This window comes from Chelmon rostratus, chromosome 3, assembly GCF_017976325.1.
Source record: "Chelmon rostratus isolate fCheRos1 chromosome 3, fCheRos1.pri, whole genome shotgun sequence".
Classification (NCBI taxonomy): domain Eukaryota; kingdom Metazoa; phylum Chordata; class Actinopteri; order Chaetodontiformes; family Chaetodontidae; genus Chelmon; species Chelmon rostratus.
In genome coordinates, this window is record NC_055660.1 from 2,214,038 (window position 1) to 2,240,694 (window position 26,657).

Below are 26,657 nucleotides of genomic sequence, written 5' to 3' on the forward strand. Positions count from 1 at the left end.
TAGACCATTTTATATTCTGTTTGTCACAAGTCACAATAAATCTATTTTTCCTCAAATAATTCCAACAATAAATGAAAATAAAGTGTAAACGACAGCATTAGAAAAACCAAAAGAGATTGCCATTCAATTGAAGAGCCAAATACCATGTAATTGATGGATTACTGTGCGACTTTAGTCACATACAAATAATGAACAAATGGCAAGAGATGTATGTAGATAGATAGCCTGGAGCCTGAGTCTTCTACGAGAGGGACAGAGCTGGAGCTGTGAGTGGAGAGAGGGAACTGGATCATGTATGAAAATAAATTCATCACATTGATACTGATGATAGGAACTATTGTGTTAAAAGCATAGGCTATATAGAAGTTTATTACTATAAAGTATCACTACTACACACACCAAAACTTCTTTTCTGTCCTGCGGCTGTTATTTATTTCTTCTAATCCGGAGCTTTCCCTGGACCCTCAGTTTAGCAGGCTCATAATCATTATCATATGTTCTGTCACATGTATATAAATACACATGTTCAACCTCTTCAGTGTCAAAACTAGCAGTGAGATCCATATTCATTGACATTAAACTTGACCGAACTCGGCAACAAAAACTTTCCTTTACTCTGATTCACTGCAACCTGCAAGCTGCTGCTTCATTCATTTTAGTCAGGATCTGGTGATGTGTTGTTCATGAGCCGGTGTCCTTTAAGTTAATGATGTGACCTGGTTTCTTTATCTATATTTTTATATTTTTGTATCTTTTTTATCAATGCAAGACAGAATCATGGGATGATCCTATAACATATGGATTACATATGATCCAGAAATGTCTAGTTTTGGTAATAACACTAAGACCTGAGCAGACTTTTGAATGTTACGCTGGTCACCAACATACAAAACATAGTTCAATAAAAATAAAATGTTCAATACACGTGTGTTTTTGATACGTTTACATTACTTAAGTTTTTTTATACCTAGGTTAATGTACAGTTATGGTATGATGGAAATTATAAGGTTTAGTATAATTGTATTGAATAATCAAAGTGATACATGAGCGCACATGTCATTCATAGGTGCAACAATTACTAAATTTGTCTGAATTAAAAGGCAGAAGTGGAACTGGATAAAGAGCCGTTTGGGAGTCGAAAGAGTCGACTCTTACTGCCGAGTCAAATGAAGCGACTCACTAAAAAGAGCCGGTTTTCCGTCACGTGACATTGTAGCAAACAGTGCGCAATGGTGCTGCCTTAAAAACTTTTTTCGGGGCTGAAAATCCCACTTGTCGCTTGCACCAATCACAACAGGCCGCAGAGCAGTCAGCCAATAGGGGGCCAGCATCGACTCACGGTGTTTCACAACAACACAGGACGCGCGTGAGCTGCTCCGTTAAACAAACGTCCCGGAGTTGACGCATTGAGAATGATTTTATAAGGATTAATTGATTGCTGGCAGAGATGGGATGTTGTTATCAGCCCACTGAGTTCAGTGTGTTTTAATCCTGACATGATGGCGCCGTGGCTGCAGCATCTGCGCAGCTGCGTGCTGTCCCACGTAAACGCCGCAGCGCTGATCGTGTTCTTGTTGGTGTATTTTTTAGTTAGTTTCTATCAGAAACGACGGCGGCTCGCCAACATTCCGCCTGGTCCGAGGTCGTGGCCGATAGTCGGCAATTTCGGCGGCTTTCTCCTCCCGTCCTTCGTCCAGAGGAGGCTCGGGAAGCGGTCCGCCGGCAGCGGCTCCAACGCCGCGTCGGTTCTAACGGAACAAGCCGCCGTGTACGGAAACGTCTACAGCCTGTTCGTCGGCAGTCAGCTGGTCGTGGTGCTGAACGGCTACGAGGTGGTGAAGGATGCTCTCTCCAACCATCCCGAGGTGTTCTCCGACAGGCCAGGTATTCCTGCCATCACCATCATGACGAAACGCAAAGGTGAGCTCCTCGGAGGCAGTGCCCACTTTACTAGGTACACCAAGCAACAGCTGATGCAGCACAGTAAGCTTTTGTTTAAACGTTAGAAATGTGTTTGTGCTGCCTTTACTCTGCTCTCACCTCTCCGCAGCCACAGCCACGTTAAAGGATGTGTGCACATCTCCTCCACTGTATCTGAATATATTAGTCATGAAATACATTATAATATGACGCTTTGGAAGAGTTTTGGGTCGGTGGGACCATAATGACCAGAGAGTTGAATCAGCCTCTCTCTGGAACTGTTCCAACCTTAAAAACTGATGATAACATTCATGAATGGAGGATTTATTGCAGGAAAGCTGTGTTAGGTTGTAAAGGTGAGTGAGTGGACGCATTTACAATGTCAATAAAGCTGTGACTTTGAATGACAAGCATCACTGTGGAGTCCAAACACTCTGAAATGTGACAAGTTGAGCTTACTTAAAAAATCTAGGAAACTGATTGGACTAAAAAGGTAAGTAAATATAACTGATAGTCTTAAGTTAGTTCATATCTACTTATTGAGTTTACTTTAAATCTAGTTGTGTTTACTTAATTTTGGGAAGTTATTTAAACTTAAAAATAGCAAGTACCACACAAACTTCATCTTTGTAAGTGTAGAGTGACTGCACTGACCCAAACCACTGACCCAGAGCACTGACCCCGACCTTTCTGCTTTAACTGAACTGCAGGAATAGTGTTCGCACCGTACGGGCCAGTGTGGAGAAGGCAGCGCCGCTTCTGCCACGCCACCCTCCGGAACTTCGGCCTGGGGAAGCTGAGCTTGGAGCCGTGCATCCTGCAGGGCCTGACCACCGTCAAATCAGAGCTGCTGCGACTGAGCGAGGAGTCCGGTGGCGCCGGCGTGGACCCGGCCCCCCTGATCAGCAGCGCCGTGTCAAACGTCATCTGCTCGCTGATCCTGGGTCAGCGCTTCCATCACGAAGACCACGAGTTCCGCACCATGCTGGGCCTGATGGTCCGTGGGCTGGAGATCTGCGTGAACAGCCCCGCGGTCCTCATCAACGTCTTTCCGCTGCTGTACCACCTGCCGTTCGGGGTGTTCAAGGAGCTGCGGCAGGTGGAAGGAGACATCACGGCGTTCCTGAAGAGGATTATCGCGGAGCACCGGGAGACGCTGGACCCTGCGAACCCGAGGGATCTTGCGGACATGTACTTGGTGGAGATGTTGGCTCAGCAGGCAGCTGGAGAGGAGGACAGCAGCTTCACGGAGGACTATCTCTTTTATATCATCGGAGATCTCTTCATCGCTGGCACTGACACCACCGCCAACTCCGTTTTGTGGATTCTGCTCTACATGGTCCTGCATCCTGACGTCCAAGGTAAAAGTTCATGCTCTTGTTAAATGCAGCACTTTATGTAGTTTACTGCGACATCTGAGATGTGTCCCATCAGATTCTGTCCAATTTTGACAAAGTTATAAAATAAATAGCAGTTATTTCTTTCTATTTGCCATCCAGAGTATTCCCCCCGCTCAGAGATGCCATGGCAGACTTCTGGTGGGACTTATTTCTTGAGTTTGTGATGAACAAAGGAACTTAACAGTGTAGAAAACGTAACAATATGCATACAATCATATTTTTTTAAAGACACAATGCAATTAATTTATAATCTCAACACATAAAATCAAATAATTTAAAATACATTTGCAGGTGAGCAACATTGTCAAGCTTTAAAGTTGAGACACTGACGGGTGAAATTTATGAAATGTGAAATGTTTTAGGCTCACATGAACCGTGTTGTCGACATATATCTGGAAAAAGGAATTGAAAATCTTCAGCAGGAAGTCGAGTCTCAATTGCTTCCTGTTTTTAAGACGAAATGTCTGTCTGGATTATGCGTTTACCCACTTCATCAGCTGTTTCTCAACCACACTGATTAGCACATCAAAACATGCATTTTACGATCATTTCCTAGTTTCTGGTGTCCAAAAGTTACATTTAATTTCCTGCTGATTGGTTGAGACGAGCGCGTCATTGATCATGCAGGAATGATGCGCTTCATGTTGCTTTGCATCTCCTGTGGATTTCAGACAAGGTGCAGGCCGAGATCGACGACGTGGTGGGCGCACATCGGGTCCCGTCTTTGACCGATAAGGGAAGTTTGCCTTTTACTGAAGCCACCATCATGGAGGTGCAGAGACTGACTGTAGTGGTGCCTCTGGCTATTCCTCACATGGCCTCCCAGACAACAGGTAAACTTAAACAACACCTGTGACCCCTCAGGTGTCACTAAATCTTCTGTTAGTGCTCGGCTGAGCTGGATTTGGCTGATTTCTCTTAATTTCATGAGCATCTGATTCACTGACGGGGACAATGTTTTACTAATGTGTTTGTTTTAACTTCCTTTTTCAGAGTTTAGAGGATACACGATTCCCAAAGGAACAGTTGTTTTGCCCAACCTGTGGTCTGTCCATAGAGATCCCACCGTGTGGGATGACCCAGACAGTTTCAACCCTGCACGCTTCCTGGACCACGAGGGAAAGCTGCTCAGGAAGGAGTGCTTTATACCGTTCGGGATTGGTATGTCAGTCATCACTCCTGTGCGATCAATACCTGAAGCATTGACCTGTGAATGAATTTGAATTGTCCGTGCTCGACCCGGTTGTGGTGGTTTATCTCCTGCATCCTGCAGGTCGCAGGGTGTGCATGGGAGAACAGCTGGCGAAGATGGAGCTGTTCCTGATGGTGACCAGCCTGCTGCAGGCCTTCAGATTCAGACTCCCGGAGGGAAGGCCCCCTCCTCCCCTGCAGGGACGATTCGGCCTGACGTTGGCCCCCTGCCCATACACCGTGTGTGTGAGTCTTCGCCGATGAAGCCGAAGACTTTTCAGTAAGCCGAGCGCTCTGATGCCGAGGACGATGCAAACGCTGGTAAAGATCTCCTGGAGAGAAAGAAGCCTGCTGATTATCTGTCGATATTTTATCATTTTATTTTACGATGCTTATCGCTGATTGACAGAAATTAGCGCACATATCCGTCTATGTAATGTCCTTATTGGGGCTTTCAGGAAAGAAAGATTTTAGTTTTCTGAACCGGAGTTCATCAATGTATTATTGGCAGCTTGTCAACAGAACAGATTGTCGTCATCATGATTACCTTAATTTCATGACAATGAAATGAAAATCAGGAATATTTGTTTTTTAATCCACTTTTTACCGTTTTCAATGTTTTTCTTTTAAATTGTGGCATTTTATTAGCCCGGCGAGGAATTTACTTTCCTTTATTCAGGACAGTGGAAGAAATATTTGGCTGTAGTGTCTTAATGCTAGAAACACACAAACAGTGCGTCTGTTGTCTTGTATCTGTCAGTGATTCACAGTGACATTCATGTTTATCATTTCAATCACTTTGGTTTATTCTGAAAGAACAAACTGATTCTAAACTGTCATTAAAAAAAAAAAATCAGTATATAAGAAACACACAGCTCAGGGTGTAGTGTCGTTTACACCAGCAGAGAACATTCTGGCACTTTTTTGAGGAGTTTACTGAAAATGCATTAAGGTCTCTAGAATGTAGAGTTACAGTCAGGTGACCAGGTATTAGAGCATAAAACAAATATCCAGTCAGCTTTCAGTCAGTCTCTTTTTAGCTTTTTTTTTTTTTTTACTGTATATACATATAAATACACACATACATACTGCTGGTTAGCCTGTGAATATTCCACCAGGGAGCAACAAACTCTGATATGATAATAATTTATTTGTTGATTATATTTTGAATCATTGATTTGAAGCTGGAAAGTAACAAGTAACTAAACTTGTGAAATGTAGTGAAGAAAAAAGTACAATTTACCTCTGACTTAAAGTGGAGGAGGAAGTGTAAAGTAGCAGAAAATATAATTACTCAAGTAAAGTACAAGTACCTCAAAACTTCCCTTAAGTACAGTACTTCAGCAAACTTTTAGTTATTAAGTTATGTTATTAATAGAAAAGTAACTGAGTAGAAGTATAAGGTAGCAAAAGCTGTAAGTAATCAAGTAAATTAAAGTACCTCAGACAGATTTTATATGATCTATAATAATGTAACTGGCCGTTCAACATGATGCTTTTCACACGTGAAGTCCAGTTTGTGAAGGGGGTCCAGCAGGACCTGGACTAGTCCGGACTGCAGCGCTGTGACGTGTTTGATGTGTGTGAAAGGTCGTGGAACGTGTCCGCGCGGTCACGTGACCGCCGACCTTCCGCCCACTTCTCGTGTGCAGCCAAGTCTGCTTGACTCCTGAAGTCCACAGCAGCAGGTCCATACACACCATGGCCTTCATCACCCACCAGGTCTGCAGAGGTTTCTGCTCCTCAGCCGTCAGGAATGTTGTTATTAAGCAGGTAACGATCATCGGAGGCGGGCAGATGGGAGCAGGAATCGCTCAGGTAAGAGACCGGAAAGCCGCCGACTGTAGTTTAGCGAAGCAGCTAGCAGTTAGCTTCTGTGTGGCTAACCAACTGTCATGCTAAAAGTGCTCTTCAAACTATAAATATCATGCTTTTCCATAATGTTTTCACTCATCAAACAGGGAAGGTGTCGCTTTTAATGCGCCTTTAATACACACAACATATTATTACGTGTTTTACATCGTGTAAATTTAGAAAATAAGAGCTCGGAGTTGTCGCTAAAGCGTCGCGTTTCCCTGATGGTGAACTGTTGTGTTGTCTCAGCGCTTCACTCATTAATCCCATCAGGAAGTTGTGTTAAGAAGTGGTTGTTATACATTAAACACGGTTGTTTCTTTGTGCTGTGACACAACGAGAAGAGACGCGTTCAGGATCCAGCTCAGGTGCGCTGCAGGACGTTTTAGGAGATACCAAAGTCAACCACGAGGTGTCGCTGTCCAAATGTTCAGAAAGCTGCTGGTGGATGTCAGCTGTGATTCTACACACTGCTGCACCCTGACTGTTCAGTCTGACAGGGTGGAGGTTGCCGTACTGGTTTATTTAGTTTTTATTAAAATGGACTGTATGTACCGTTTTCTACTAACTTCTATACAAATACATAATTTTATTCAAGATCTTCCTCAAGCTGTTTCACCACCACTTCCAGTCTGTTTTTCCTTTTGTGCATTGCATTATAGGACGTTATAGTGCACATCATTAGCACAGTCAAAAAAGTTTTTTTTAGTATAAAGATGGTCTTTTGACCATCTTTAACATCTCTGTTTCTGGTTATATTTGCGGTTTTACATCGTTTCTGAGGCATCCTGACTAGCAACAGTGGAAGCCACCATCATTTCAGGTTTAGGGTGGACAGCATCAGTGTGTCTGTGTTTCCGCTCATCTTGAACTCATTTCTGTCTCGCAGGTCGCTGCAGCCACTGGCCACTCGGTGACGCTGGTGGACACGAGTGACGACATCCTGAAAAAGGCTGTGAAAGGAATTGAAGGGAGCCTGAAAAGAGTGGTCAAGAAGAAGTTTGCAGACAAGCCAGAGGTGAGGCGGAGCAGCGCGCGGACAAAATGATGGAGAAAAGCCAAACAGAGAGTGAAGTGTGTGTGTCATTTATGGGAGATTTTGCATTTGGCTCATTTCAGGCGGGTGAAGAGTTCATCCAGAAAACCCTGCAGAACGTGTCGACCTCCACAGATGCCGGATCTGTCGCTCAGGGCTCGGATCTCGTGTTGGAGGCCATTGTGGAAAATCTAAAAATCAAACAGGATCTGTTTGGTCATCTTGACAAGGCCGCGCCAGCGTAAGCGCATTTTAAAGGACAATGAAACGGAAAGTTTTGAGCGGCACATGTCTGCTTGTTTTACATGTTAACTGTGTTTCTGCACGTTTTCTTTTAGACACACCATCTTTGCCAGCAACACATCCTCTCTGCCCATCTCGGACATCGCCAGCGCCACCGGCCGGCTGGACAGGTTCGGCGGCCTTCACTTCTTCAACCCAGTCCCAATGATGAAGCTTGTAGAGGTAAGACCCCGAAAAAGTCACAGCGTGTGTTTTCATTTGTTTGATTGTGAATGCAAAAGGAACAAGACGGACTCATGTGGTTACAGATGAAGAAATAATGCAACAGACATGAAGCTGAAGCTAATTTACGGCCCCTTTTCATGGTTAGGCTTTTAAATTCAGGTCAAAACAACTTCAACAGAAGGAGAAAACAGATTCAGGATAAAAGCAACGACAGATAAAGACAGACAGGATCTGTGCATGTGCATGAGTCTGTGCCGTGTGCACATGCTTTGACATGTAGGAGTGCTGGATCCATTTAGACCCCACTCAGAGATCACATCTTTGTTGTTGGTCACTGCAGGATAACGTAGCTGCCTTCACTAACCAGGTGTTTTCAACATCATGTGCTGATGAAGAGAAACACAGTTAACACAGTGAGACTGGTGTGTCTCCTACAGTACCACAGCTGCATGTGAATAAAAAGATAAATTACCACGGTGTGCCCCCCTCGTATTGATAACATGAGACCTAATTCGGTGCTTTATTTCTAAAAAGTCTTCCGTAATGATAAACTCCAGTTATTGATTAAACAAGAAATACAAACGGGAACAAGGATCCGGTCACTTATGAATTCCACTCCGGTTTCTGTGCCCTTTTTCCACCCATTGACTTTTATTAGATGGAGGCAGGATGAAGCAGGAGGAGGTGTTGAATTAATGTTTATGTGGCTGAATTAATTTCATGTTGCAGAACTCCATTTGAAGTCATTTTAAAATGCTTAAAAAGTAAAAAGTAATTTATTTGCTCATTGGAAATATTAACTTTATTTTGCTGGCTCTGTATTATTGATAAGCACAAGTGCGCCCTCTGTTGGCCAGGCAGCACTGCTAAAAGTTAAAGTTAGACATTTTGGAAAATACGCTCATTCGCTTTCTTACAGTTAACCAGAGGAAACGATTGATCCCAAGACTGGAAACGAGATTAATGTTGTTTCCTGTCTTTATGCTAAGATAAGCTAATGAGAGTAATACAGGGCTTCTCATCTAACTCAAGCAGAAAAAGAAAAAGTGTGTTTTTAGAGCGATGAGAATGTTTTATTAGCATCAAAGTTACTCAGGTGTTCGTCTGTCACAGGTCGTCGCAACCTCGGCAACAAGCCAAGAGACGTTCGATTCCCTCCTGAACTTCAGCAAGAAGCTGGGAAAAACACCAGTGTCCTGCAAGGTCAGCTGATGATGACTCTGCATGTTTCTGAACAAGTGTCCCTGAACTGTGTCCACTTCTTAAGATTTGCTGATAATACTTTCATATTTTTAAGTGAGGTTTTGAATGCAGGACTTTTACTTGTAATGGAGTATTTACACAATGTGCTGTTAGTACTTTTACTCAAGCAAAGGATGTGAACACTGCTGAAGTCTATGCAGAATATGTGCAGCATCAACGTGTTTTTATTCAGGACACTCCAGGATTCATCGTAAACCGCCTGCTGGTCCCGTACATGATGGAGGCCCTCCGGCTGCATGAGAGAGGTGAGTCACCTGCCACAGTCTGTGTACTGGGATCATTCACCATCATTAGGTGTCCAAAACCTTGTCTCAGGGGGATTTAAAGTGGTTTTAGGGTGAATTGAAAGGTGTGTGGGCCTGTCGTTGGTGTTATATTCGTGTTTGGGGCTCAGTTTTTTGTTTTTGACTGATTTCTGCAGCTCTGCTCGGTTTTCTTTGTGTTTTTTCTTCCTCAGGTCATGGATCCAAAGAGGACATTGACATCGCCATGAAGCTCGGAGCAGGTTATCCCATGGGCCCCTTTGAGCTTGCCGACTACGTAGGATTAGACACCCTGAAGTTCATCATGGATGGTGAGTAAATCACTGGAAAATAAAGGTGTCGATATAAACGTGTGACTCTGTGATAATATGAAAGTGCTTCAAGGAGCGAGCCCGTACATCACAAGTGAAACCACGTCCTTCTTATTGCAGGCTGGAGTGCGAAGGAACCCAACAACCCCCTCTTTGCTCAGAGTGAACTGCTGAACAAACTGGTTGCAGAAGGGAAATGGGGCAAAAAGACCAGAGAGGGATTCTACAAGTCCAAGTGATTCAGTTTGACAGTGTTGCTGGTTTTGTCGCTGTGGAACTAGTCAGAGCTTGAGAAAATAAACCCTCCAACGAGGACTGATCAGAGACAGAGATAGAAAAAGTGCCTCCTACAATAAAGTCGACTTTTGTCTGTCGGTCCATTTTTCTAATGGACGTCCACTGATTAAATCATCTTTGTGTTTGTGTGTGCAGAGATTAAATCTGATTAAAGAGATGATTTTTCAGATACTTGCTGTCTGTTCTGGTCGTTAGGGTTAGCTCTGCAGGTGCTCATCAAGACCAGAGTGACATTTACAGCACGTTTAAGACCAGATCTGAAGGCTGCAGACCTCGAGCAGCAGTGACAGAACACCTGTGTGCCTGAAAACTCTGACCTGAGGCATTTTGCTCACTTCAAATTGATTACTGATTGATAATTAACACTTATCAAAACTCCTTGTTTATCCTTGACTTTTAACAGATGTGTTCAGTTTCCTTCCTCTAAAGACAGTTTTCTTTGCACATTTGCGCCACCTGGTGGTTTATGTAAAGCTGAATCTGAATTAGACAAATTAAGTGGGTATCTGTCAGAGTTACTGCCTTTGTGTTAATATCCCTCGACTGCAGAAACACACAGGGAATTATGTTCTAAAAAATATTATTACTCAGGATGATTTCTGCTCTGATTGGCTCAGACTGTGACATCATAACTTTCGGATACATTGTTGCTCTGAGAGGGGACTGTGTATCCCCCATCACGTGCATTGAAAGGGATATTTTAATGAACAGGAAGTTACACTATTTCAGTGCTCATGTGGTCACCAGATGAGGAAAATTGTGAACCTTGAAAGACATGTTTCCACCCATATGAAGAATTCTCCACCTTCAGTAATAAGCTGTCTGACACGGATTCTCTACCTTGTTAAAATATACAAAAATAGCATCTGCTCGTAAAAAAAATGGAGAATCTGAATATGCAAACAATCATTTCACTACCAACAAGCATTTTTTGAGAGGAGGGCGACTTTATCATACATTATTATTAAAGCTTATTTACTTGATCTTGTAATTCCAAAGGGCTGTTTGAATGTTACCCAAACTGAGACTAAGAGGGTTGACAGATGCTTTGACAGTGTCACACACTTCAGGAGTGATTAGCTTTACGCCGTGGTTTCTGTTAACCCGACAGGAACACCAGGTGGTGCTGTTTCACTACAATAAGGACATTCAGGAGGCGCAAGCCCTATTTATCTATAAATAGAAGTTTCCTTTGATCTTGGCTCGTCCATCAAAAATGTTAACCAAAAAAAAAAAAAAATCAACTTGTTACTGATTGAACTGTTTTTATACTCAGATGACGAAGGTTTCTGTTTTCATTATCGTTGCAGTCATACTGTGTAAGTGCAGCCCCGAGCGGCGTGTTTAAAGTTTCCACAAGACTTAAACGTGTGTTTTATCTGCTTTACACCACCAATATGGAGCAGCACCACCTCTACAAACGTACAGTATAATCTTCAATGCTGACACCCGCTGTCACATCTGGCACTTCCAGCTCCGGTCTTTCCACCACACGACTGATCAAATGGGCCAATGGTGCCTTTTTATTTTTCTTACAAAAAAAACAAAACAAAACAAAAAACATGTTGAAACAGTTCAAATATGACCACTTGGGAAGCAAAATGCTATACCAAGATGACAGTGACCCAAAACATGATAATAAAAAAAGGAATTCATCAAGTAATACTAAAATAGAGCATTAAAATCAAAATGTTACAGAGATGCTTGCATGGAATAAACAACATGGCTAAAGACCACACTATTAGCTACCAGAGAGAAAAGACAAAGGTCCATTGCAATAAAAGAAAGACTGCCAAGTGCTGGGGTAAATATATATATCTGCTTCATTTGTCATGTTTTAGAACAATAAAATATAGGCCTCTGAGCTATCACTCTCGCCTTTGTCCTAATGTTGCCTGCAAAAATACCAAGAAAATTGACATATCCTGACAGTTTTAAAAAGTACACATACTGAGCATTATTTTACATCTGAGCAAGACTCGAGGTCACTATTTGTTACAAATAGTTATCAAAAGAAGCCTTAAGTTTCAATTTTCTGCAAGACGCTTCAACAAGAAAAATGGCTTTCCTGTGTCCAAAGCTTATTTTCATATATACCACTATATAAAAAAAAAACAATATTTAAAAAAAAAAATCACTAAAATATACACCGAGAAATCGAAACAAGGGTTCAAGATACAAAAAAGCATTCAAAATAAAACTCAGTCTAAAATGAAAAGCAAATCGAAATGTTGATCCTTTTTTGCACCGACTGGTCAGCGGCGAGCGAAGGTGGCGTCTTGAGGACGTTTCTTGGACAAGATGAGATCCCTCCGTCTTCCTTAGTGCAGTCTGAAAAGAGGTGTTTGGTCGGTTGGGCGAAACCCCAAATGGTCTCAAAAAATCCAGGGAGAGAGCGAGAGACGGGGGAGGGCGGGGCGGGGCGGGGCGTCGAAGGAGCCAACGTCGGCCTGATGAACTATACAAAGCAACAGAGGTGACGAATAAATTAGAGTAACTGAGGAGCGGGTGTTGGGGGTGTTCGGGCGGTGCGGGGGTGGAGTTTGTGCTGCTGTGATTTCAGTGCAGTAAAGCTGATTGTAAAGGAAGCTGACGTCAAATTGATGCTTTTCGGTGAGAGCGTGGTGGCGTGGTGGCGTGGTGGTGCTCCAATAATCATGATTGTCTTGTTCAGTTCAGTGTCTCTACAGCAGGCGCCTTCGGGGGGGGGGGGGGGTGGAGTCAAACGGTGAAGTGTTTTTGGTGGTGGCGTGTGATAGTATTGAAGGAAAGGGGGTTAGGTGGGATGGATAGGTGGAGGGGTGGGGTGGGATCCTCTGAGAAGTGGAGGCTTCAGTTTGGACATTTAAGGGTCTTCATGGAATCTAACAGGCCTCCATCTCTAGCAGAGGGCCCGTAGCTGCTGCCTTCGCTTTGCACGTGGAGAAACTGCTGCGCTTCCCTCCTGAAGAAGAAGAAGAAGAAGAAGAAGAAGAAACAAAGACAGGAAGAAAAGCAATCAGTCAGCTGTACGCACCCGCTTTCTCCTCATCAGTGAGGAGGAAAATAAAAAAAATCAGAAACACATCAGCAGCCCACACCAAACACTGGTCACATTCACGTCACGTTTAACCAAAACCAGACGGGTCGGGATGACTCAGAGTGACTGGGGAGTGTCTCACCGTGCAGGCATGTCTCCCCTGTTCAGGGAGGACAAATAACCGTCGACATAATGAAGCTTTTTTCTCCCCGTCGCGCTAAAGCCGACTGAACGAAAGCCTCTGCGGCGCTGCCGAGCCCGTCGATGAACTACAGAGGGGTTATAGTTCAGTGACAGGATGTGGGCCGGCCCAGCTTTGATCTAGCCTAACGTGGGGGTTGCCGTGACCCAGCTGGCAGCGCTCCGCTCTTCTCTGCCCTCCCCTGGCTGACTCAATCCTCCCCTCACGCTCTCAAGGCGAGCACCCAATTGTGTAGCTTCTGGTTGACATTTCGGGCTGCCGCTGCAGGTGGGCGGCGGGAGAACAAGGCGAGGAAATAGCTCTCCGCACAGGAGGATCGCCGTTGACCCGGTTGGTGAAAACTAGAACTATGTTGATAATTACACGAGCCGACGCGGTCCAGGTGCAGCCGACGCGGCTCGATCGACTTCACAGGACTCTCTTGAAATTGGCCCCCTTCCCTGACAGGGAAATTGTTTGTCAAGCTGCAAAAGTGTTCTTTTCCCTCTCGTGATCCGGGCCCAAGCTAACATAACAGAGTTAGCTTCAGTTATTGACAAGCCGAGGAGAGTTATTTTAGACCCGAGCAGCATCAAATGGAATCTGTGATCAAAGTGGGGAGGCAGAGACAGAGGTGGACGGATGCCTCCTGCGACTACAGAGATGGATGTTTTGTGAAGACGAAAAAAGGAAAAGAGACGGTATTAGTTTGCTTTTCCCTCGTGGCGAAGCCAAGAGTGTGTTTTTGTAGGAGAGAAGTCAGCTGAGCCCTGCTGCTCGCTGCGTCTCCACACACACACACACACACACAGAAACAGACACACACACACACAGAAACACACACGCACGCACACGCACACACACACGCACACACACACGCACACACACACACACACCACCCTGCAGACTGCTCGGCCACATGTGGATAAAAGGGAACAGGACGGAGGCCACCTTTCCCGAGGAGAGCTGACCCCGAGCTGCACAGAGCCAGAGCTGAAAGGAGCAAAGCGCTCGGAGAGGGGTGAGGGGGTGGGGTGGGGGGGAGAGAGAGAGAGAGAGAGCCCCTGTCGCTTTTATTTACCTCCGCCGCCCTCTCTCTTTTCATCCCAGGATCTCAAAGCCGGCCCGTACGCCCGACACTGCACCCTGTTTCCTGGGGAGCATTTTTCCTTCCCCCACCACAGACATGAAAAGCTCTGGCCTTCCTGCCTGGGGAAGAGGCCTGAGGGGCTGTGGGCGAGAAGTGTGTGTGTGTGTGTGTGTGTGTGTGTGTGTGTGTGTGTGTGTGTGTGTGTGTGTGTGTGTGTGTGTGTGTGTGTGTGTGTGTGTGTGTTGGTGGTAACAGCAGGGGTGTGTATTTGCGTGGTGGTTGGTTGTAGGGGGCACCAGGCCAGCTCTTCACAAGGTCCAGCCGACACAAACACTGGGATTCAGGAGCAACTTGAGCAACTTGACCCCTCCCCTCCTCCCCTCTCCTCTCCTCTCCTCTCCTCTGCCCTCACCTCCCTCCACCTCCTCCTCCGCCTCCTCCTCCCTCAACATTAGTGCTCAGGAATGCCGGCTGGACTTTTTTGCAGGAAATGAAACGCTCCTCTGTTCAGAGGGCTAGTGAAGGTTTAGTCTCCCCCCTTCTCTTTTTCTCTCTCTCTCTCTCCCCCAATTCCTTTCCCTCTACGGGACGGAGGGAGGAGGGGGGAGGGGAAGGAGTCGGACAAGCTCTCGGCCAGCTTTTGAAGTGTGGGAGGTTAAGATAACTGGCACAGCCTCGCGTCTCAATCGCCGCTTTCACCTCCCAGGCCAAATCAAAGCGCCCGCAGCTGGGGCCCGCCTGCCTTATAGCCCCCTAACCTCCAAACCCACCGACCCACCCGCCCCCTCAGCCCCCTCTCTCCCATGCACACAGCTCTGGGGTTTCTTTTGGTGCCATTAAAAAGGAAAACACCGCCGACAAATTACTCTAAAAATAAGCCAAGTGGAGAGAGGTGTCTCCAGCACGGGCTGAGGCAGACTTTACCATGGCAGAGGGAAGAGGGGGGTTCAGAGGAGAGCGGGAGGGAGCGAGTGGAGGGCTGAGGGGGGTTCAGAGGAGAGCGAGTGGAGGGCTGAGGGGGCTGAGAGCGATGCAAGCAGAGAAAGATCATTACTGCAACCTGCCTCGGCCATCGTCTTCATCAGTTATATAACTCTCTCCAGGTCAACTGTTGAGGGAACGTTGGCGACACCTGAAGTGTAATTATTCCTCCGTGAGCCCACAGCGACAGGAAGTTGTTCTGTAAGCTGAAAATTTGGGTCACCTTCATTTTCCCTTTCAAACACGGCTGGCTCACCTGTTCGTACGCTACCTGTCTGATCCTCACGCTGCCACATCGGACTTCACATCCCGGCAGAGAGTACAAACATACTGTCATTGATGGGAACGACGACCAAAAATGAGGAAAAAGATGCTTTTTATACTTTAAATCAAAATCAAAAATATTCTTTGGCCAAAATCTGGTTCACAGGTTGCAAATTATTTTCACTCTCCATGAATCCATTATGTTTAAAGATGTAAAAAATAATAATTTCAAAAGTCAAAAACTCGAAGATGTCGAATCAACTTGAAATAAAACAGAAGAGCAGCTGCAGCCAATCACGTTTTAGCACTTTTTGTTTGAAAAATGACTCAAAATTGCCCAAATTATTCGAGAAGCATCGCCGATTTCAGACCTCAGAACCAACATTTCTATCAGCGTCTGTCAGACCTGACGAGCAGATCGATGATGAAACCGCCGCCTCTTTTACTCCGAGCTGAGCCCCAGCGATCGCTCGGTGCCAGCCCTTTGTTACATCATCCCCTCGCTCGGGCTGGCTCAGACTCTCGCACTTCAGAGCTCTACTCAGTAATTGTCCACACGTTTAGATTAGAGCCTGGTGCGGCGGTGTGCTTTGGCAGCGGCCTCGGCTCGGATCGCGCAGCTGGCTTCGGTGACACCTCCCCTCCGTACGTTTGTGGCAGAGCTGCTCTTAAAGACGCGTGGGGGAAATAAACCAAGCAGGCCAATAATAAAAAAAATAAAAAAGGCACCTGGAAGACAAAGCCATGTTTGAAACTAAATGCTGCTCAGTCAGCACTTTCTGTGGCTGTGAGACTTTCAACATAAAAGAAATCATAAAAAAAAAAGCTTTGAAATTTTTAACCTCCAATCAGAAGGCGGGCTCAGGGGATGCTGGAGCTTTTCCACGGGGGCTATCAGAAAGTCAGCCAGGAGGGGCCGAAACTGAAGGAGAGCAGAGAAAGAAGATGGTGTCTGTGTTGAATGTTGGAGAGAAGGGAAGGGTGGGGTCTGGTTGTGGTCAAAAGGGGAAAGAGGGGAGGGGGAGTCACCAAAACCCCAAACCTCAGGCATGTGTGGGTGAGACTAGGGGAGTACAGGAGGGTGTGGGAGGAAAGGGGGGTGGTAGTGGGAGGTGTTGCCCACATCTGAGGCGGCATCGCTGGGGGCCCGGGCAGCTGGAGTCTGGCCGTGTGCCCCCGCACAGCTCAGTCTGAGCCGCTGCAGGCCGGGGGAGGCGGGGAGGAGGGGAGGAGGGGGTGGCTGCACATTCAAAGAGCCGGCACAATGACTGCTCCCTCTGCTGTGGTCTCGCTTCAAAGGCCCCCACCGCCACTCATATTCTCCGTCAGGACAGAGGAGCAGGAAGAGGAGGAGCGATGGCACGAAGAGAGGAAGAGGCACGAAATGAGTGACAGAGGGGGAAAAAGATGGAGCTGAGGGTGAGGTTTTACCTCCTCTGACAATGAAATGAAAAGACCCGCCGTCCTCTTCCTGTCTGCGGCCCCGTGTTACCTGGGGGGCTTTCGCTCAGAGATAAGCATCTCAAGAGGGAAGCGTTTTTATAGGGTCACATATCTGCGCCTCCTCCTCCTCCTCCGAAGAGCTGCACTGCCTCAAGGAGCCACAGGGGTGAGGCTGAGGGGGAGGAGGCGGAGGTGTGTGTGTGTCGGGGGGGGGGGGGTGGCAAGAGAAAGAGAGGAAGTGAAGAAGACATCACAAAAAAAGCCAAAAGACTGGACCCTCATAGTGTTGCTGCAGCTGGCCAAGCCGCAGCACAATGGGCCCGTGACTCAATCAAAACAAATTTCCAGCCCCAGTCTAAACAATGGCAGCACTATCGCTGCATTTCTCACATGTAAACAGAGACCTTTGAGAGGGTTATACCCCCCCGCTTAATGGTTTTTTCCCTCTTAAAAGTGTCAAATAAGGTTGCCGGGCCAGGATAAGACGAGCGTGTGAGGGTAAAAGGTTTGGACTTCTAAGCTAAGAGTAAATTACATCAGGTTTGACGTACCGCCACCCTCTGGAAGTCTATGTGCTCAGAGCTGGGGGAGAGCCCTCCTCACAGAGCGGGCTTTGTGGAGGTCAGGGGAGTGGGAGAACGGGAGGACTGTGGGGGTGAACATTTCCGATTCTATTTCCTACCCGGTGAAACATTAGCCGGGGCGTCGCTCAGATTTTAGCCCAAATCTCTCTCCTCCACCTCCCACTCACAACTGCCCCCACCCCCCCCCCCCCCCCCCCCCCCCCTTTTTTTTGTGAAGTAGCGCAGTTTTAAAAACATCCTCTCATCTCCTGTGTGCTGCTCAGAGCGAGACCCACAGTCAGTTTCTGTGTGTGTGAGATTCGGATTCCTTCCCCAATTATCCCAGGTCACTAATAAGGCGGGTGTGGAGGCACTGGGCTGTGCCGCAGTGGCCTAGAGGCTCCGAGCCAAATTGAAACGACTCTGGAAATAGAGGCAGACGCCGAATCTTGCCTAATTGCAGCTGGGGTGTGTGGCTGGCTGCTCGTGTGTGTGTGTGTGTGTGAGAGAGAGAGAGGATGAGAGGCAACAAATAAAAAGAAGAGAGGGAGAGAAATGAGGGATGGAGGCTGAGGGATGAGTGGCAGTCGAGTGAGATTGGCTAAACTCAGAACTCGGGAGAATGAGGGATTTTCTTCTGGCCCTTTTCTTACCCTCCCTTTCCCCCCCAACACACTCACACCCTCCCTCTCGCCTCCTCGCTCATCAAAGCCTTCTGACAGCTGACTTCTGGCTGCACACATCAGAGGGAGCAGAGCGAGGAGGAGAGAGGAGGAGAGAGGAGGAGAGAGGGTAGCCAACAGAGCTCCTGCTCCAGCAACACTTGCGTTCACGTTTCTGGACCGGGACACGTGGTTAGAGGTGACCCCCCCAGACAGATGCCCTCACCACACTTTAATAACTGAAGCATCATTATGAGAGACATCCTGGATCATGAGCGTGAACGCACCTCTTGACTTGCAGAGACGTCCGTTTTGCTTGTCAACAAAAGGAGCACCTTCGTAAGAGCCTGAGCGAGACAACTCGTGCGGTTTTACGGCACTTTGCAAGTGTTCGCAACTTCCACCGGCCAGATTAGAAGGCCACCTTTGTTAAGAGTGTCTCCCCCCTGTGAAAAAAATGCGCAGTGGCTGAAACGGGAGAAAGCCTGCGGGGTATGCATGCGTCTCGGCCAGATAACCATCTCGAAGGCTGTGAATCAGCGGGCTCAGTCAGACAAAAGGCGAGGAAACGAGAGGGAGGAACTAAACGAAGGGAGAGGGCTGCAGGAAAGCTGGGGCTCGGAGCGACGAGGGGACGGGACGGAAACCCTCGCTTCACATTGTCAGAGTAATGACTTCTCAGAGCGCTGTGCTCCGCTGTGGTGAGAGCCAGCTGTGCGGCGGGCCCAGTGTTTGACATGCTAAAGATAACAAAGAGAAGCGACGGCGGGCCATAAAACACAGCTCGACGACTCGTCTCCCGGTTCGCCTCGCAGGCGGAAAAACTCAGCAGAGGCCATAAAATATGTTAATATGAACATGCAATACGTCCTGTTTCCCTTCATAAAAGCCACCTCGGCTGAAACGTTTCACTTCCTTACGCTGAATATTCTTCTTTGTGACTGAAAAGAGCAAATGTTTACTGTGGTTGAACCATCCTGTGACTGAAACGTGCTCAAATTGTGCCCTCGAATTTGACTCATTAACAAATTTCCTTTCAGATTTTTCTCGTGAGGGACAGACAGACGGGGTAGAGGCGAGGCCAGATGAAAAGAAATAGACAAACGAGTTCATTTAAAGATGTTTTTTGGCGTCTACACCAAGCTAACCTCAATCCAGCTCTTTGGGATCTGCATAAATTGAGGGCTTGGGGAGTTGTGGCAGTATCCTTGGTATTATGCATATTAGTTTAAGGCTGTCACTGAGAATCAGCAAGGGTGTCCATCCCGCTGCGGCTAGGCGCTGCTAATTATTGGATCAGAGATAAAGTGCTTTTTAGCGCTCGCTCTCTCTGCGCTTTTGAAAACCGGCTGTGGCGAGGAAAAAAAAAAAGAAAAGAAAAGAAAAGCAGCCCAATTTTGGGTTCAGAGAGAGCCACTGGGTCAGGAATTGATCAAGTGGAAAACCTTTGTCTGGTTAGGGCGATTTCGACGTAAGACCAGATTTGTCACATCTGCCTGGCTTTTTCTGCTGCCGAAAGGGAGCGGAACAACAGGATGCTACCAGACTCACGGGGGGGGGGGGGGGGGGGGGGGGGGGGGGGGGGGGGCTGGAGAGCAGAAAGATCCAGACAGAGTAAGGAAGACTGAAAGAGGGAAAATAGAGTTGCCTTTGCCACATATTGGGAACGTTAATCCTGTTTTCAGCAAAAAAAAAAAAAAAAAAGGACAAGTGACAGTTCGGCGAGGGTTTGACGCGTCGTCTGAATCAATATATCTCAACAGATCATTCACATGTGAAAAAAAGCAACTGCGGAGCGCCTTTGTCAGGAAGGCATTATAGACACCCCGAAACCCCAGATACCATGAAATCTTATTAAGGTATAGCATCTCATTAAGTTGCTGCCAAACAAGCTGCTGAATCCCGCTCTGCCTCACAAAGATGCAGAGAGCGACAACACATGTAGTCCATATGGGGCTCAGCTGACATCTTAGCCCCCACCAGCAGTTCTGGGCTAGTAAAACTGTTCTCAGATGTATCGTTCAGTCCGTGTTTAGAAAACACCGCGTGGATGAGATGTTTGATTTATTAAGCAATCATTTCTCTTTTTATTTGGACATTTTTTCCAACACATGATGGAAGAAAAATAAGCTGCAAACTGCTGACACAACATCTGACCTTTCATCCAACCAGCACCCAGCACGAAAACATTCAGCCGAGCCGGTTCGACGTGCACGTTTAAACACACACACACACACACGCACACACACACACACGCACACACACACGCACACACACACACACGCACACACACACACACGCACACACACACACACACACACACACACACACACACACACAGGGAGAAAATCCAATGCCTGTTGTGCCGAGGCCGTTGAGCAAACTCCACACACAAAGCACAATCCCTCTTCAGGCCTTAACACCACTGACACAATGACTATGGCGAGGTTAGGGTGGACCTTTTTAGGATTAGTCTGTGAGTACACACTCTCAAGTCAGAGTTTAGCAGTTTGGAGAGACTTGACATATATTGAACGGATCAGACAGGGAGGGGATGGAGGGTTTGTCTTACCATTTTCTCAGATGTACGCCGTTTTCATTCTCTGGCCTGTACCTGCAGAAAATTGCATCTTTTTAAAAAATTTTGAGGTATGTGGACAGCATATATCTCTACCGTCCATCTGGCCTACACAGTGTACAGACCAAAAATATATGTATACTGACATTTTCCTTATAGATGTAATTCTCAATGGATTACAGGTTGCAGATCTGAGAGGAGGCTCATAAGCGCAGCTAAACAAGGTCAGCAGAAAGACATACTGTGGTGCAGCAGGCAAACAAAGTGCAAAGCCCAGAACCGGTAAGTAGTCGTACAGAATGGACAGACTAATCCCAAAGTAGGTGTAATATGTGAAAACGGGGATGAGAGAGCGGGAAGGAACAAATGGATGGAGGGATGTGTACAAAAAAAGTCTGCAGGAAAGTGAGGGACTATGCTGCCTGCACAGGATCAAGCCAGTCTACTGGAGCCAGAATGAGGATAGTAGGTGACATTAGTTCGACTCGTCGCTGTCTACGGGGAGATTAGTTGCCTTTTTGCAGCTTTACAGAGTGTGCATTAAGAAAGATGCAGCAGTGTGCTGGAAAGGATGACGAGTCGTCCATGGGAAGATGGTGCGACTCACGACTTCAAGATGCGACAGGCCAAAAAAAAAGAAAAGAGGAGGAACTGGAGGGACTGTTGGCTTACCGGGGGCTGTTTCCTGCATCTTCTCCCTCTTCCGCTTCTTCTTCTTTCCCTAAAAAATATACAGAGGAACACATAAAGTGTGGCTCCAGCACTCACGCTCACTAGACCACTCTGGTATCCTGCTGCTGACTGCCATGTTCACTCATCCCCTGCTGGGCAACCAACCAGCATCCCTTGGACTCCGGACTCCACGAGCAAAGTGCCGCGCTGAGCGGGACGGGCAGAGCACGCGTCTGAGCTGATGCTACATTTCTTTCTATGGTTTTCAGGCCTTTGTCCCGAGCAGACAGAGGCTCGGCTCGTCCTGCTGTCGGGACCGGTCTGCGCCATATTTCCACTACCTTTGAAGTCCCTCTAATGACAAATATTAACATGAAGTGCAATTAAAAACGCTCACTGTAATTAGGCTAGTCTAGCTCAATGACTGTGAAGAGCGCCACTCTTCTTTCAGCGAGGTGGTGGGAGTGTGTAGGGATTTATAGCTTATGCTAAATCCCCAGGGGGGAGACTATAGGTATAGATAGCAGCGTAGAGTCGTTCTAGTCAAATATGAGCAGCACTTTGGTTTCCTGCTGCAAAGTCTGCTAATCCACTTATTCATGAGCTAATCTGCCTTCTACTGCTGCGGCAGACAGGGAAGAAGAGAGACTAAGTGAGTGTGGGTGAGAGAAAGGATGAGAGAGGGGGTACACAGCAAAACTATGAATGCTGCACGCTCTCCATGCCAGTGCGTTACCTATTTCGGGTGTTTCCAGGCATGATGCGCTGTTCCTGTGCACAGCGGAGGATTTTGACTGTGGGAGGGGTCACAGGATAGCGCTTGCAGGGGTGCAACACTTATACACTTAATATTTTGCGTTATGCATATTGTTTCCCTTTATCTCTCCGGTGTGCCAAGTAGAAAGCCATTCCTCCACTTCTTTCCCTACCTGTCAAATATGTTTGTACTGACAAAGCTGGAAACTAAATGGGAACCTGGCTGACTGTCACTGGCTGATGTTGTGTATCTTTAACTGCGCTTCACTGGGAGCAGAGCTGCGAAAACCGTCTCCCCCTCAGCGAGGCATTTTGGCAGCGGAGCAGTGGAGGCAGAAGGAGGCGGGATGCTGTCGGTGTCCGAGGGGAGGCAGATAAACACCACAAAGCACTTTGGTGGTGGAGTGAATGTGAGTGCCGGAGCCACACTTTTAATAAAGGCTGGTGCTCTCTCTCACAGATTCATGCACGCCACATTCTCAGAGACAGATCTGACAACTTCCAAGCAAATACACAAAACACGTACGCACGCACGCACGCCGCGATGCACACTCGCATCTTAAATCCAGCCGAACCTCCCACATTCACAAACAAAATGGGCAGCTAGTGGAGCAAAGGTTGCTGCTGCTGAATGCTGCGTGTGCGATCCGGCCTCCCCAACTCAGTCTAACAGGTGCTTTTTACATCCAAAGCTCCACGCTGATATGGAACATCAAAGACTGGCACAACCATTACCAGGCAGTTTTCACGCACGGTGGCAATAATAATGTCCACGGTCCTACAATCCATTTTAGTGTGGATGGTAATACAACAGTGAATCACAGTGTTATGAATTACACATTAGGCTGAAACAAAGGCTCCACAAATGGACCCCATTAGCATGGAGCCGACTAGTGTGAATTGCTGTGCGTGTCATTATTGTGCGCCATTTTCACAACAAGACATGCAACACTGACATGAACAAACAACATAAATCAACATACACACACGCACGCACACACACGCACGCACCTCTGCCAATCTGTTCTGTTGATACTTACATAATTGTCTCGAGCAGACCAGCCTGGGTAGAGCTGCATGTGGAGCTGCCGTTCCTTGCGGGCTAACTCATAATACTTAGCTTGCTCTTCCCGAGATAAAGCATGCCACTGTTTCAGTACAAAAGGGGATTAGGGAGAAAATAGCATATAGTCAATTACTGGCATGCAGTTGCATGTTCCCTGCATAAAGAAGTGTGCTGGTGTTTTGGTAAAAAGAAAAAAAAAGAAAGCTTCTTTTCAACTTCCAAACGTTTGGTGTAGAAAAAAATGTTGAAGGGATGAAAGAGAGACAAAGAAGAAGGGGGGGGGCACATGATGAAGAGATTAACATGCAGAGAGTCAGAAAGAGGGAGAGAAGAGAAGGAAAAAAAACTTTGATTTCATATCAAAACACTGGTTCCAATTTAGCAGCGCTTTTTATTCAAACTATGTCAGCGAGCAATTACCCTATGCAGGCCACAAACTAGGCTTTGCTGTGGCTGGCTGCCTCGACCGCCGGGCCTATTCGTTAAGGCTTTTAACATGGCTCTGTGGTTCCACTCTTTTCCCAGTCCTCAAAAGGAACAAATTTTGTCATTTCCAACCGTGCCATTATCCAGGCATATTTTATTAAAGCCAATTTGATTAAATGTCAGTTAGATAGGCGTTCTGTATCTGTGCTACTGAGAGGGAAGTAATTGGCTGGCGTGATCATTATGACAATAATCACGACTAGTTCATAAAAGACTGTATGTTAATAGAGAGAGGAATGCTTGTACTTTTTAAACTAATTGGGACATGAGTCCACGCAGCCTCTCCAGAGCCGCGGTTTGAACTCCGATCTCTCTGTGTTGCAACTCAATCAACAAAGATAAACTACGGCGACAAAGAGAACGAGGCGGGTGCACCTACCCTCCGTCCCAGGATCTGATTGATGGCGGCGCTCTCCTTCAGCGTGCACTCGGCGACCACATTCGCGCGCATCTCTTTCATGTAGAGCATGAAGGCGTTTAGCGGCTTCTTGATGTGCGGTCTTTTGGGCTCCTGCTCCTTTCTCTGTTCGTGCTGGGGTTTCCTGTAAAGACAAAAACAACAACAACAACACGGATGGAGGTAAAGCAGAGGAAGAAACAAAATGAGGGAATAAAAGAGCAAAGCAGCAGAGGGGGGAAACCGTGGTGCCACAATGGCGACAAAAGCAGCGAGGGTCTGGTTGCTCTCAGCCAATGGGTGAGGCAGCGTGAGAGGGGTTGCCACGCCATGGGCCCCTGCCTCTTTAATCATGTGCAGTTGCACAGTCGCAGCCCTTCATGCGGAGAGATTACTTGGCCGGTAATGACAACCAAACCCTCTCGTCCACAGCGCGTTGGCAATCGCTTCAAACCAGCACACACTCAAAGACACTGCTCCAACTCCTGCCTTACTTTCTAATAACCTTTTGATACTAGTACAGTCGTGCCACTAGGATGGCCATGAATAATGGAAATATCAGTGATAACCACTTCAGGGCGCTCACAGCACTTCCCACTGCACACACTGGGGATGTGAATTCAGTTCATCCGAGCACTAATCTAGGACCTGTATCTGTTGCCGGCTAAGTGTGTTGTGATCCCCGAGGCCAAATGAAGCATAGGCCCGTTATCAGCCGAGCACGGGCTCTGGCTACTTATCTACTCACATCAAGGGAATGAGAACAAGGCTCTGACAGAGGGTCTGTTCAGCGATGGCCTACTGTAGCGGCGGAGCACACAAATACCTGGAAGTATGTCGTCCCACCAGGCCGCTGATAGAGGATGTGAGGGGAGAAAGGAGTGCGAGAGGGAGTTTGATGAAGGTATTTTCGGGACTCACATGTGCATGATGTCTGTTTCATGCAGAGGCTCGTGTTTGACCTGTGGGTTGACGATGGCCGGGTGGGGGATCCCTGTGGCGTGGGGACCTGGGGGGCCGGGCACCACGTGGTGTGAGAACCTGCAATAACAGATACTAATTAACTAAAGAGGACGAAGAAGGGCATGTGAAGGTTCCCCTGAGTGTCACCTAAGTGAAAGAAAAGTGCAACAGCGGTCACAAACAAGGAAAGAAATCCACCCACACATATTTATTCTCTTTTTCGAAGTGATTTCATCAACCTTTTTCCTGCAGTATGAAGAGTAGACGAGTGGAGGAAAAGAGGAAACTAACATTCTCATCTCTCATCTTTGCTTCTTTCTAGTGGAAAACTGTGTTCTTCACCTTTTCAGGACTCCAGAAAATGATCTAAATGAGCTGCTCACAACTTATTAACATGCCAAGGATCACAGTTACATGTTTGTTTTGCACTCTACGCTCCCGCTCATTATCGATTAATCCGCTCATCACAATTTCCCAGAGCCCAAAGTGACGTCTTTAAGTTGCTTCTTTTGTCCAACCAACAGACCAAAACACAAAGGATCAGAAATGACAAAGCAAATCCTTCTATTTAAGATTTTTTGCTTGAAAAATGAATGAAACAATCAATTGATTACTGAAATAATTGGTGATGAGTTAGTGTATCTGACTGCAGCTTCAGAACAATCAGGGAACAGGAGGAGCTGACAGACAATCATATGGTGGGAGTACTTTTAAAATCTGCTTCAATTTGTTAGAGCTCCTTTCAGAACGGCTTTAAATAATCATTTCTGCTAAACAGAAACATTTTCCTTCCCATGTTACTGCCTCAGACTCTCTATGACTCTTCTTCTGACAAAATAAAGAGTAATATTTGTTTCTTCAGTGGGTCCATGATGTCTATATCTCCATTTTGCTCCATTTGTCAATTCGACTCAACGCTCACTTCTTCATGCTGTGTTTCAATTGGTTGCTGGTTTAAAAAAAGAAGTTCAGTGCTGCAAACACAATGCTTCCTCAGCCCGTGGGACTCGTGGGGTTTAAACTATTGCCAAGGATCCAAAATCGGAACGAGGTGGAAAAGTGGGGAAAAAGTTCCCAAATCAAAAAACACTGTATGTGTTGGGGGGGTCTGAGGAGAAAAGCAGGAGGAGACCGTGGGCTTCAACCATCCCCTGATCCTGCACCTTCCATCTGGCTTCACTCAGAGTCTGCCTAAAGCCCCGTCTTTACAAACATCATGCTGACAGAGAAAGAGACGGTGAGGAAGAAGAAAGAAGGAGGGCAAGAAAAGGAAAGAAGGCACAGGAATGCTTGTGACAAGGATGCAGTCAAAGAGGGAAGAAAGAAAAGTGGTGAAAGACACTAAAAAAAAAAGTGCTTCACAAACATGAAGTGAGGCTCAGAGAACGAAGCGCTTCCAGGAAGCTTTGATGGAGGTTAAGCAGCCATATGGTTATGCAGGGGCACGTATGATGTGATGTGTTTGACATGTGCTGGGCACACAGAGGAGCGGTGTGGATGAAGCCGCAGCAGTGCAGCAGGAACAGCCAGAGG

The 26,657-nt window shown here is 46.6% G+C and overlaps 3 protein-coding genes across 6 annotated transcripts in view; 2 read left to right on the forward strand and 1 right to left on the reverse strand.

Moving 5' to 3' along the window:
• Window positions 1–1,365: 1,365 nt before the first annotated feature.
• Window positions 1,366–5,418, forward strand: LOC121604133 (cytochrome P450 2U1). The gene is made up of 5 exons (XM_041933553.1): window positions 1,366–1,920; window positions 2,631–3,281; window positions 3,992–4,153; window positions 4,314–4,481; window positions 4,594–5,418. The coding sequence occupies exons 1-5, from the start codon at window positions 1,497–1,499 to the stop codon at window positions 4,773–4,775; spliced, it is 1,587 nt and encodes a 528-aa protein (XP_041789487.1). The 5' UTR covers window positions 1,366–1,496; the 3' UTR covers window positions 4,776–5,418.
• Window positions 5,419–6,135: 717 nt separating this feature from the next.
• Window positions 6,136–10,110, forward strand: hadh (hydroxyacyl-CoA dehydrogenase). The gene is made up of 8 exons (XM_041966525.1): window positions 6,136–6,329; window positions 7,255–7,383; window positions 7,485–7,642; window positions 7,740–7,866; window positions 8,983–9,072; window positions 9,305–9,377; window positions 9,590–9,706; window positions 9,827–10,110. The coding sequence occupies exons 1-8, from the start codon at window positions 6,213–6,215 to the stop codon at window positions 9,943–9,945; spliced, it is 930 nt and encodes a 309-aa protein (XP_041822459.1). The 5' UTR covers window positions 6,136–6,212; the 3' UTR covers window positions 9,946–10,110.
• A 1,402-nt stretch (window positions 10,111–11,512) lies between these two features.
• The window catches only part of lef1 (lymphoid enhancer-binding factor 1), a 41,417-nt gene continuing 26,272 nt past the window's right edge, over window positions 11,513–26,657 (reverse strand). The window contains exons 6-11 of one of the 4 annotated variants that reach the window (XM_041966514.1): window positions 25,083–25,202; window positions 24,144–24,306; window positions 23,253–23,360; window positions 21,457–21,496; window positions 20,779–20,820; window positions 11,513–12,947 (exon numbers count right to left, since the gene is read on the reverse strand). In XM_041966514.1, the coding sequence (XP_041822448.1) occupies window positions 20,786–20,820; window positions 21,457–21,496; window positions 23,253–23,360; window positions 24,144–24,306; window positions 25,083–25,202 (466 nt within the window). In that variant the 3' untranslated portion in view covers window positions 11,513–12,947; window positions 20,779–20,785. Of the gene's footprint in view, window positions 12,948–20,778; window positions 20,821–21,456; window positions 21,506–23,252; window positions 23,361–24,143; window positions 24,307–25,082; window positions 25,203–26,657 lie in introns of all 4 variants that reach the window. The other 3 variants (XM_041966509.1, XM_041966503.1, XM_041966495.1) reach the window with 3 other exon arrangements.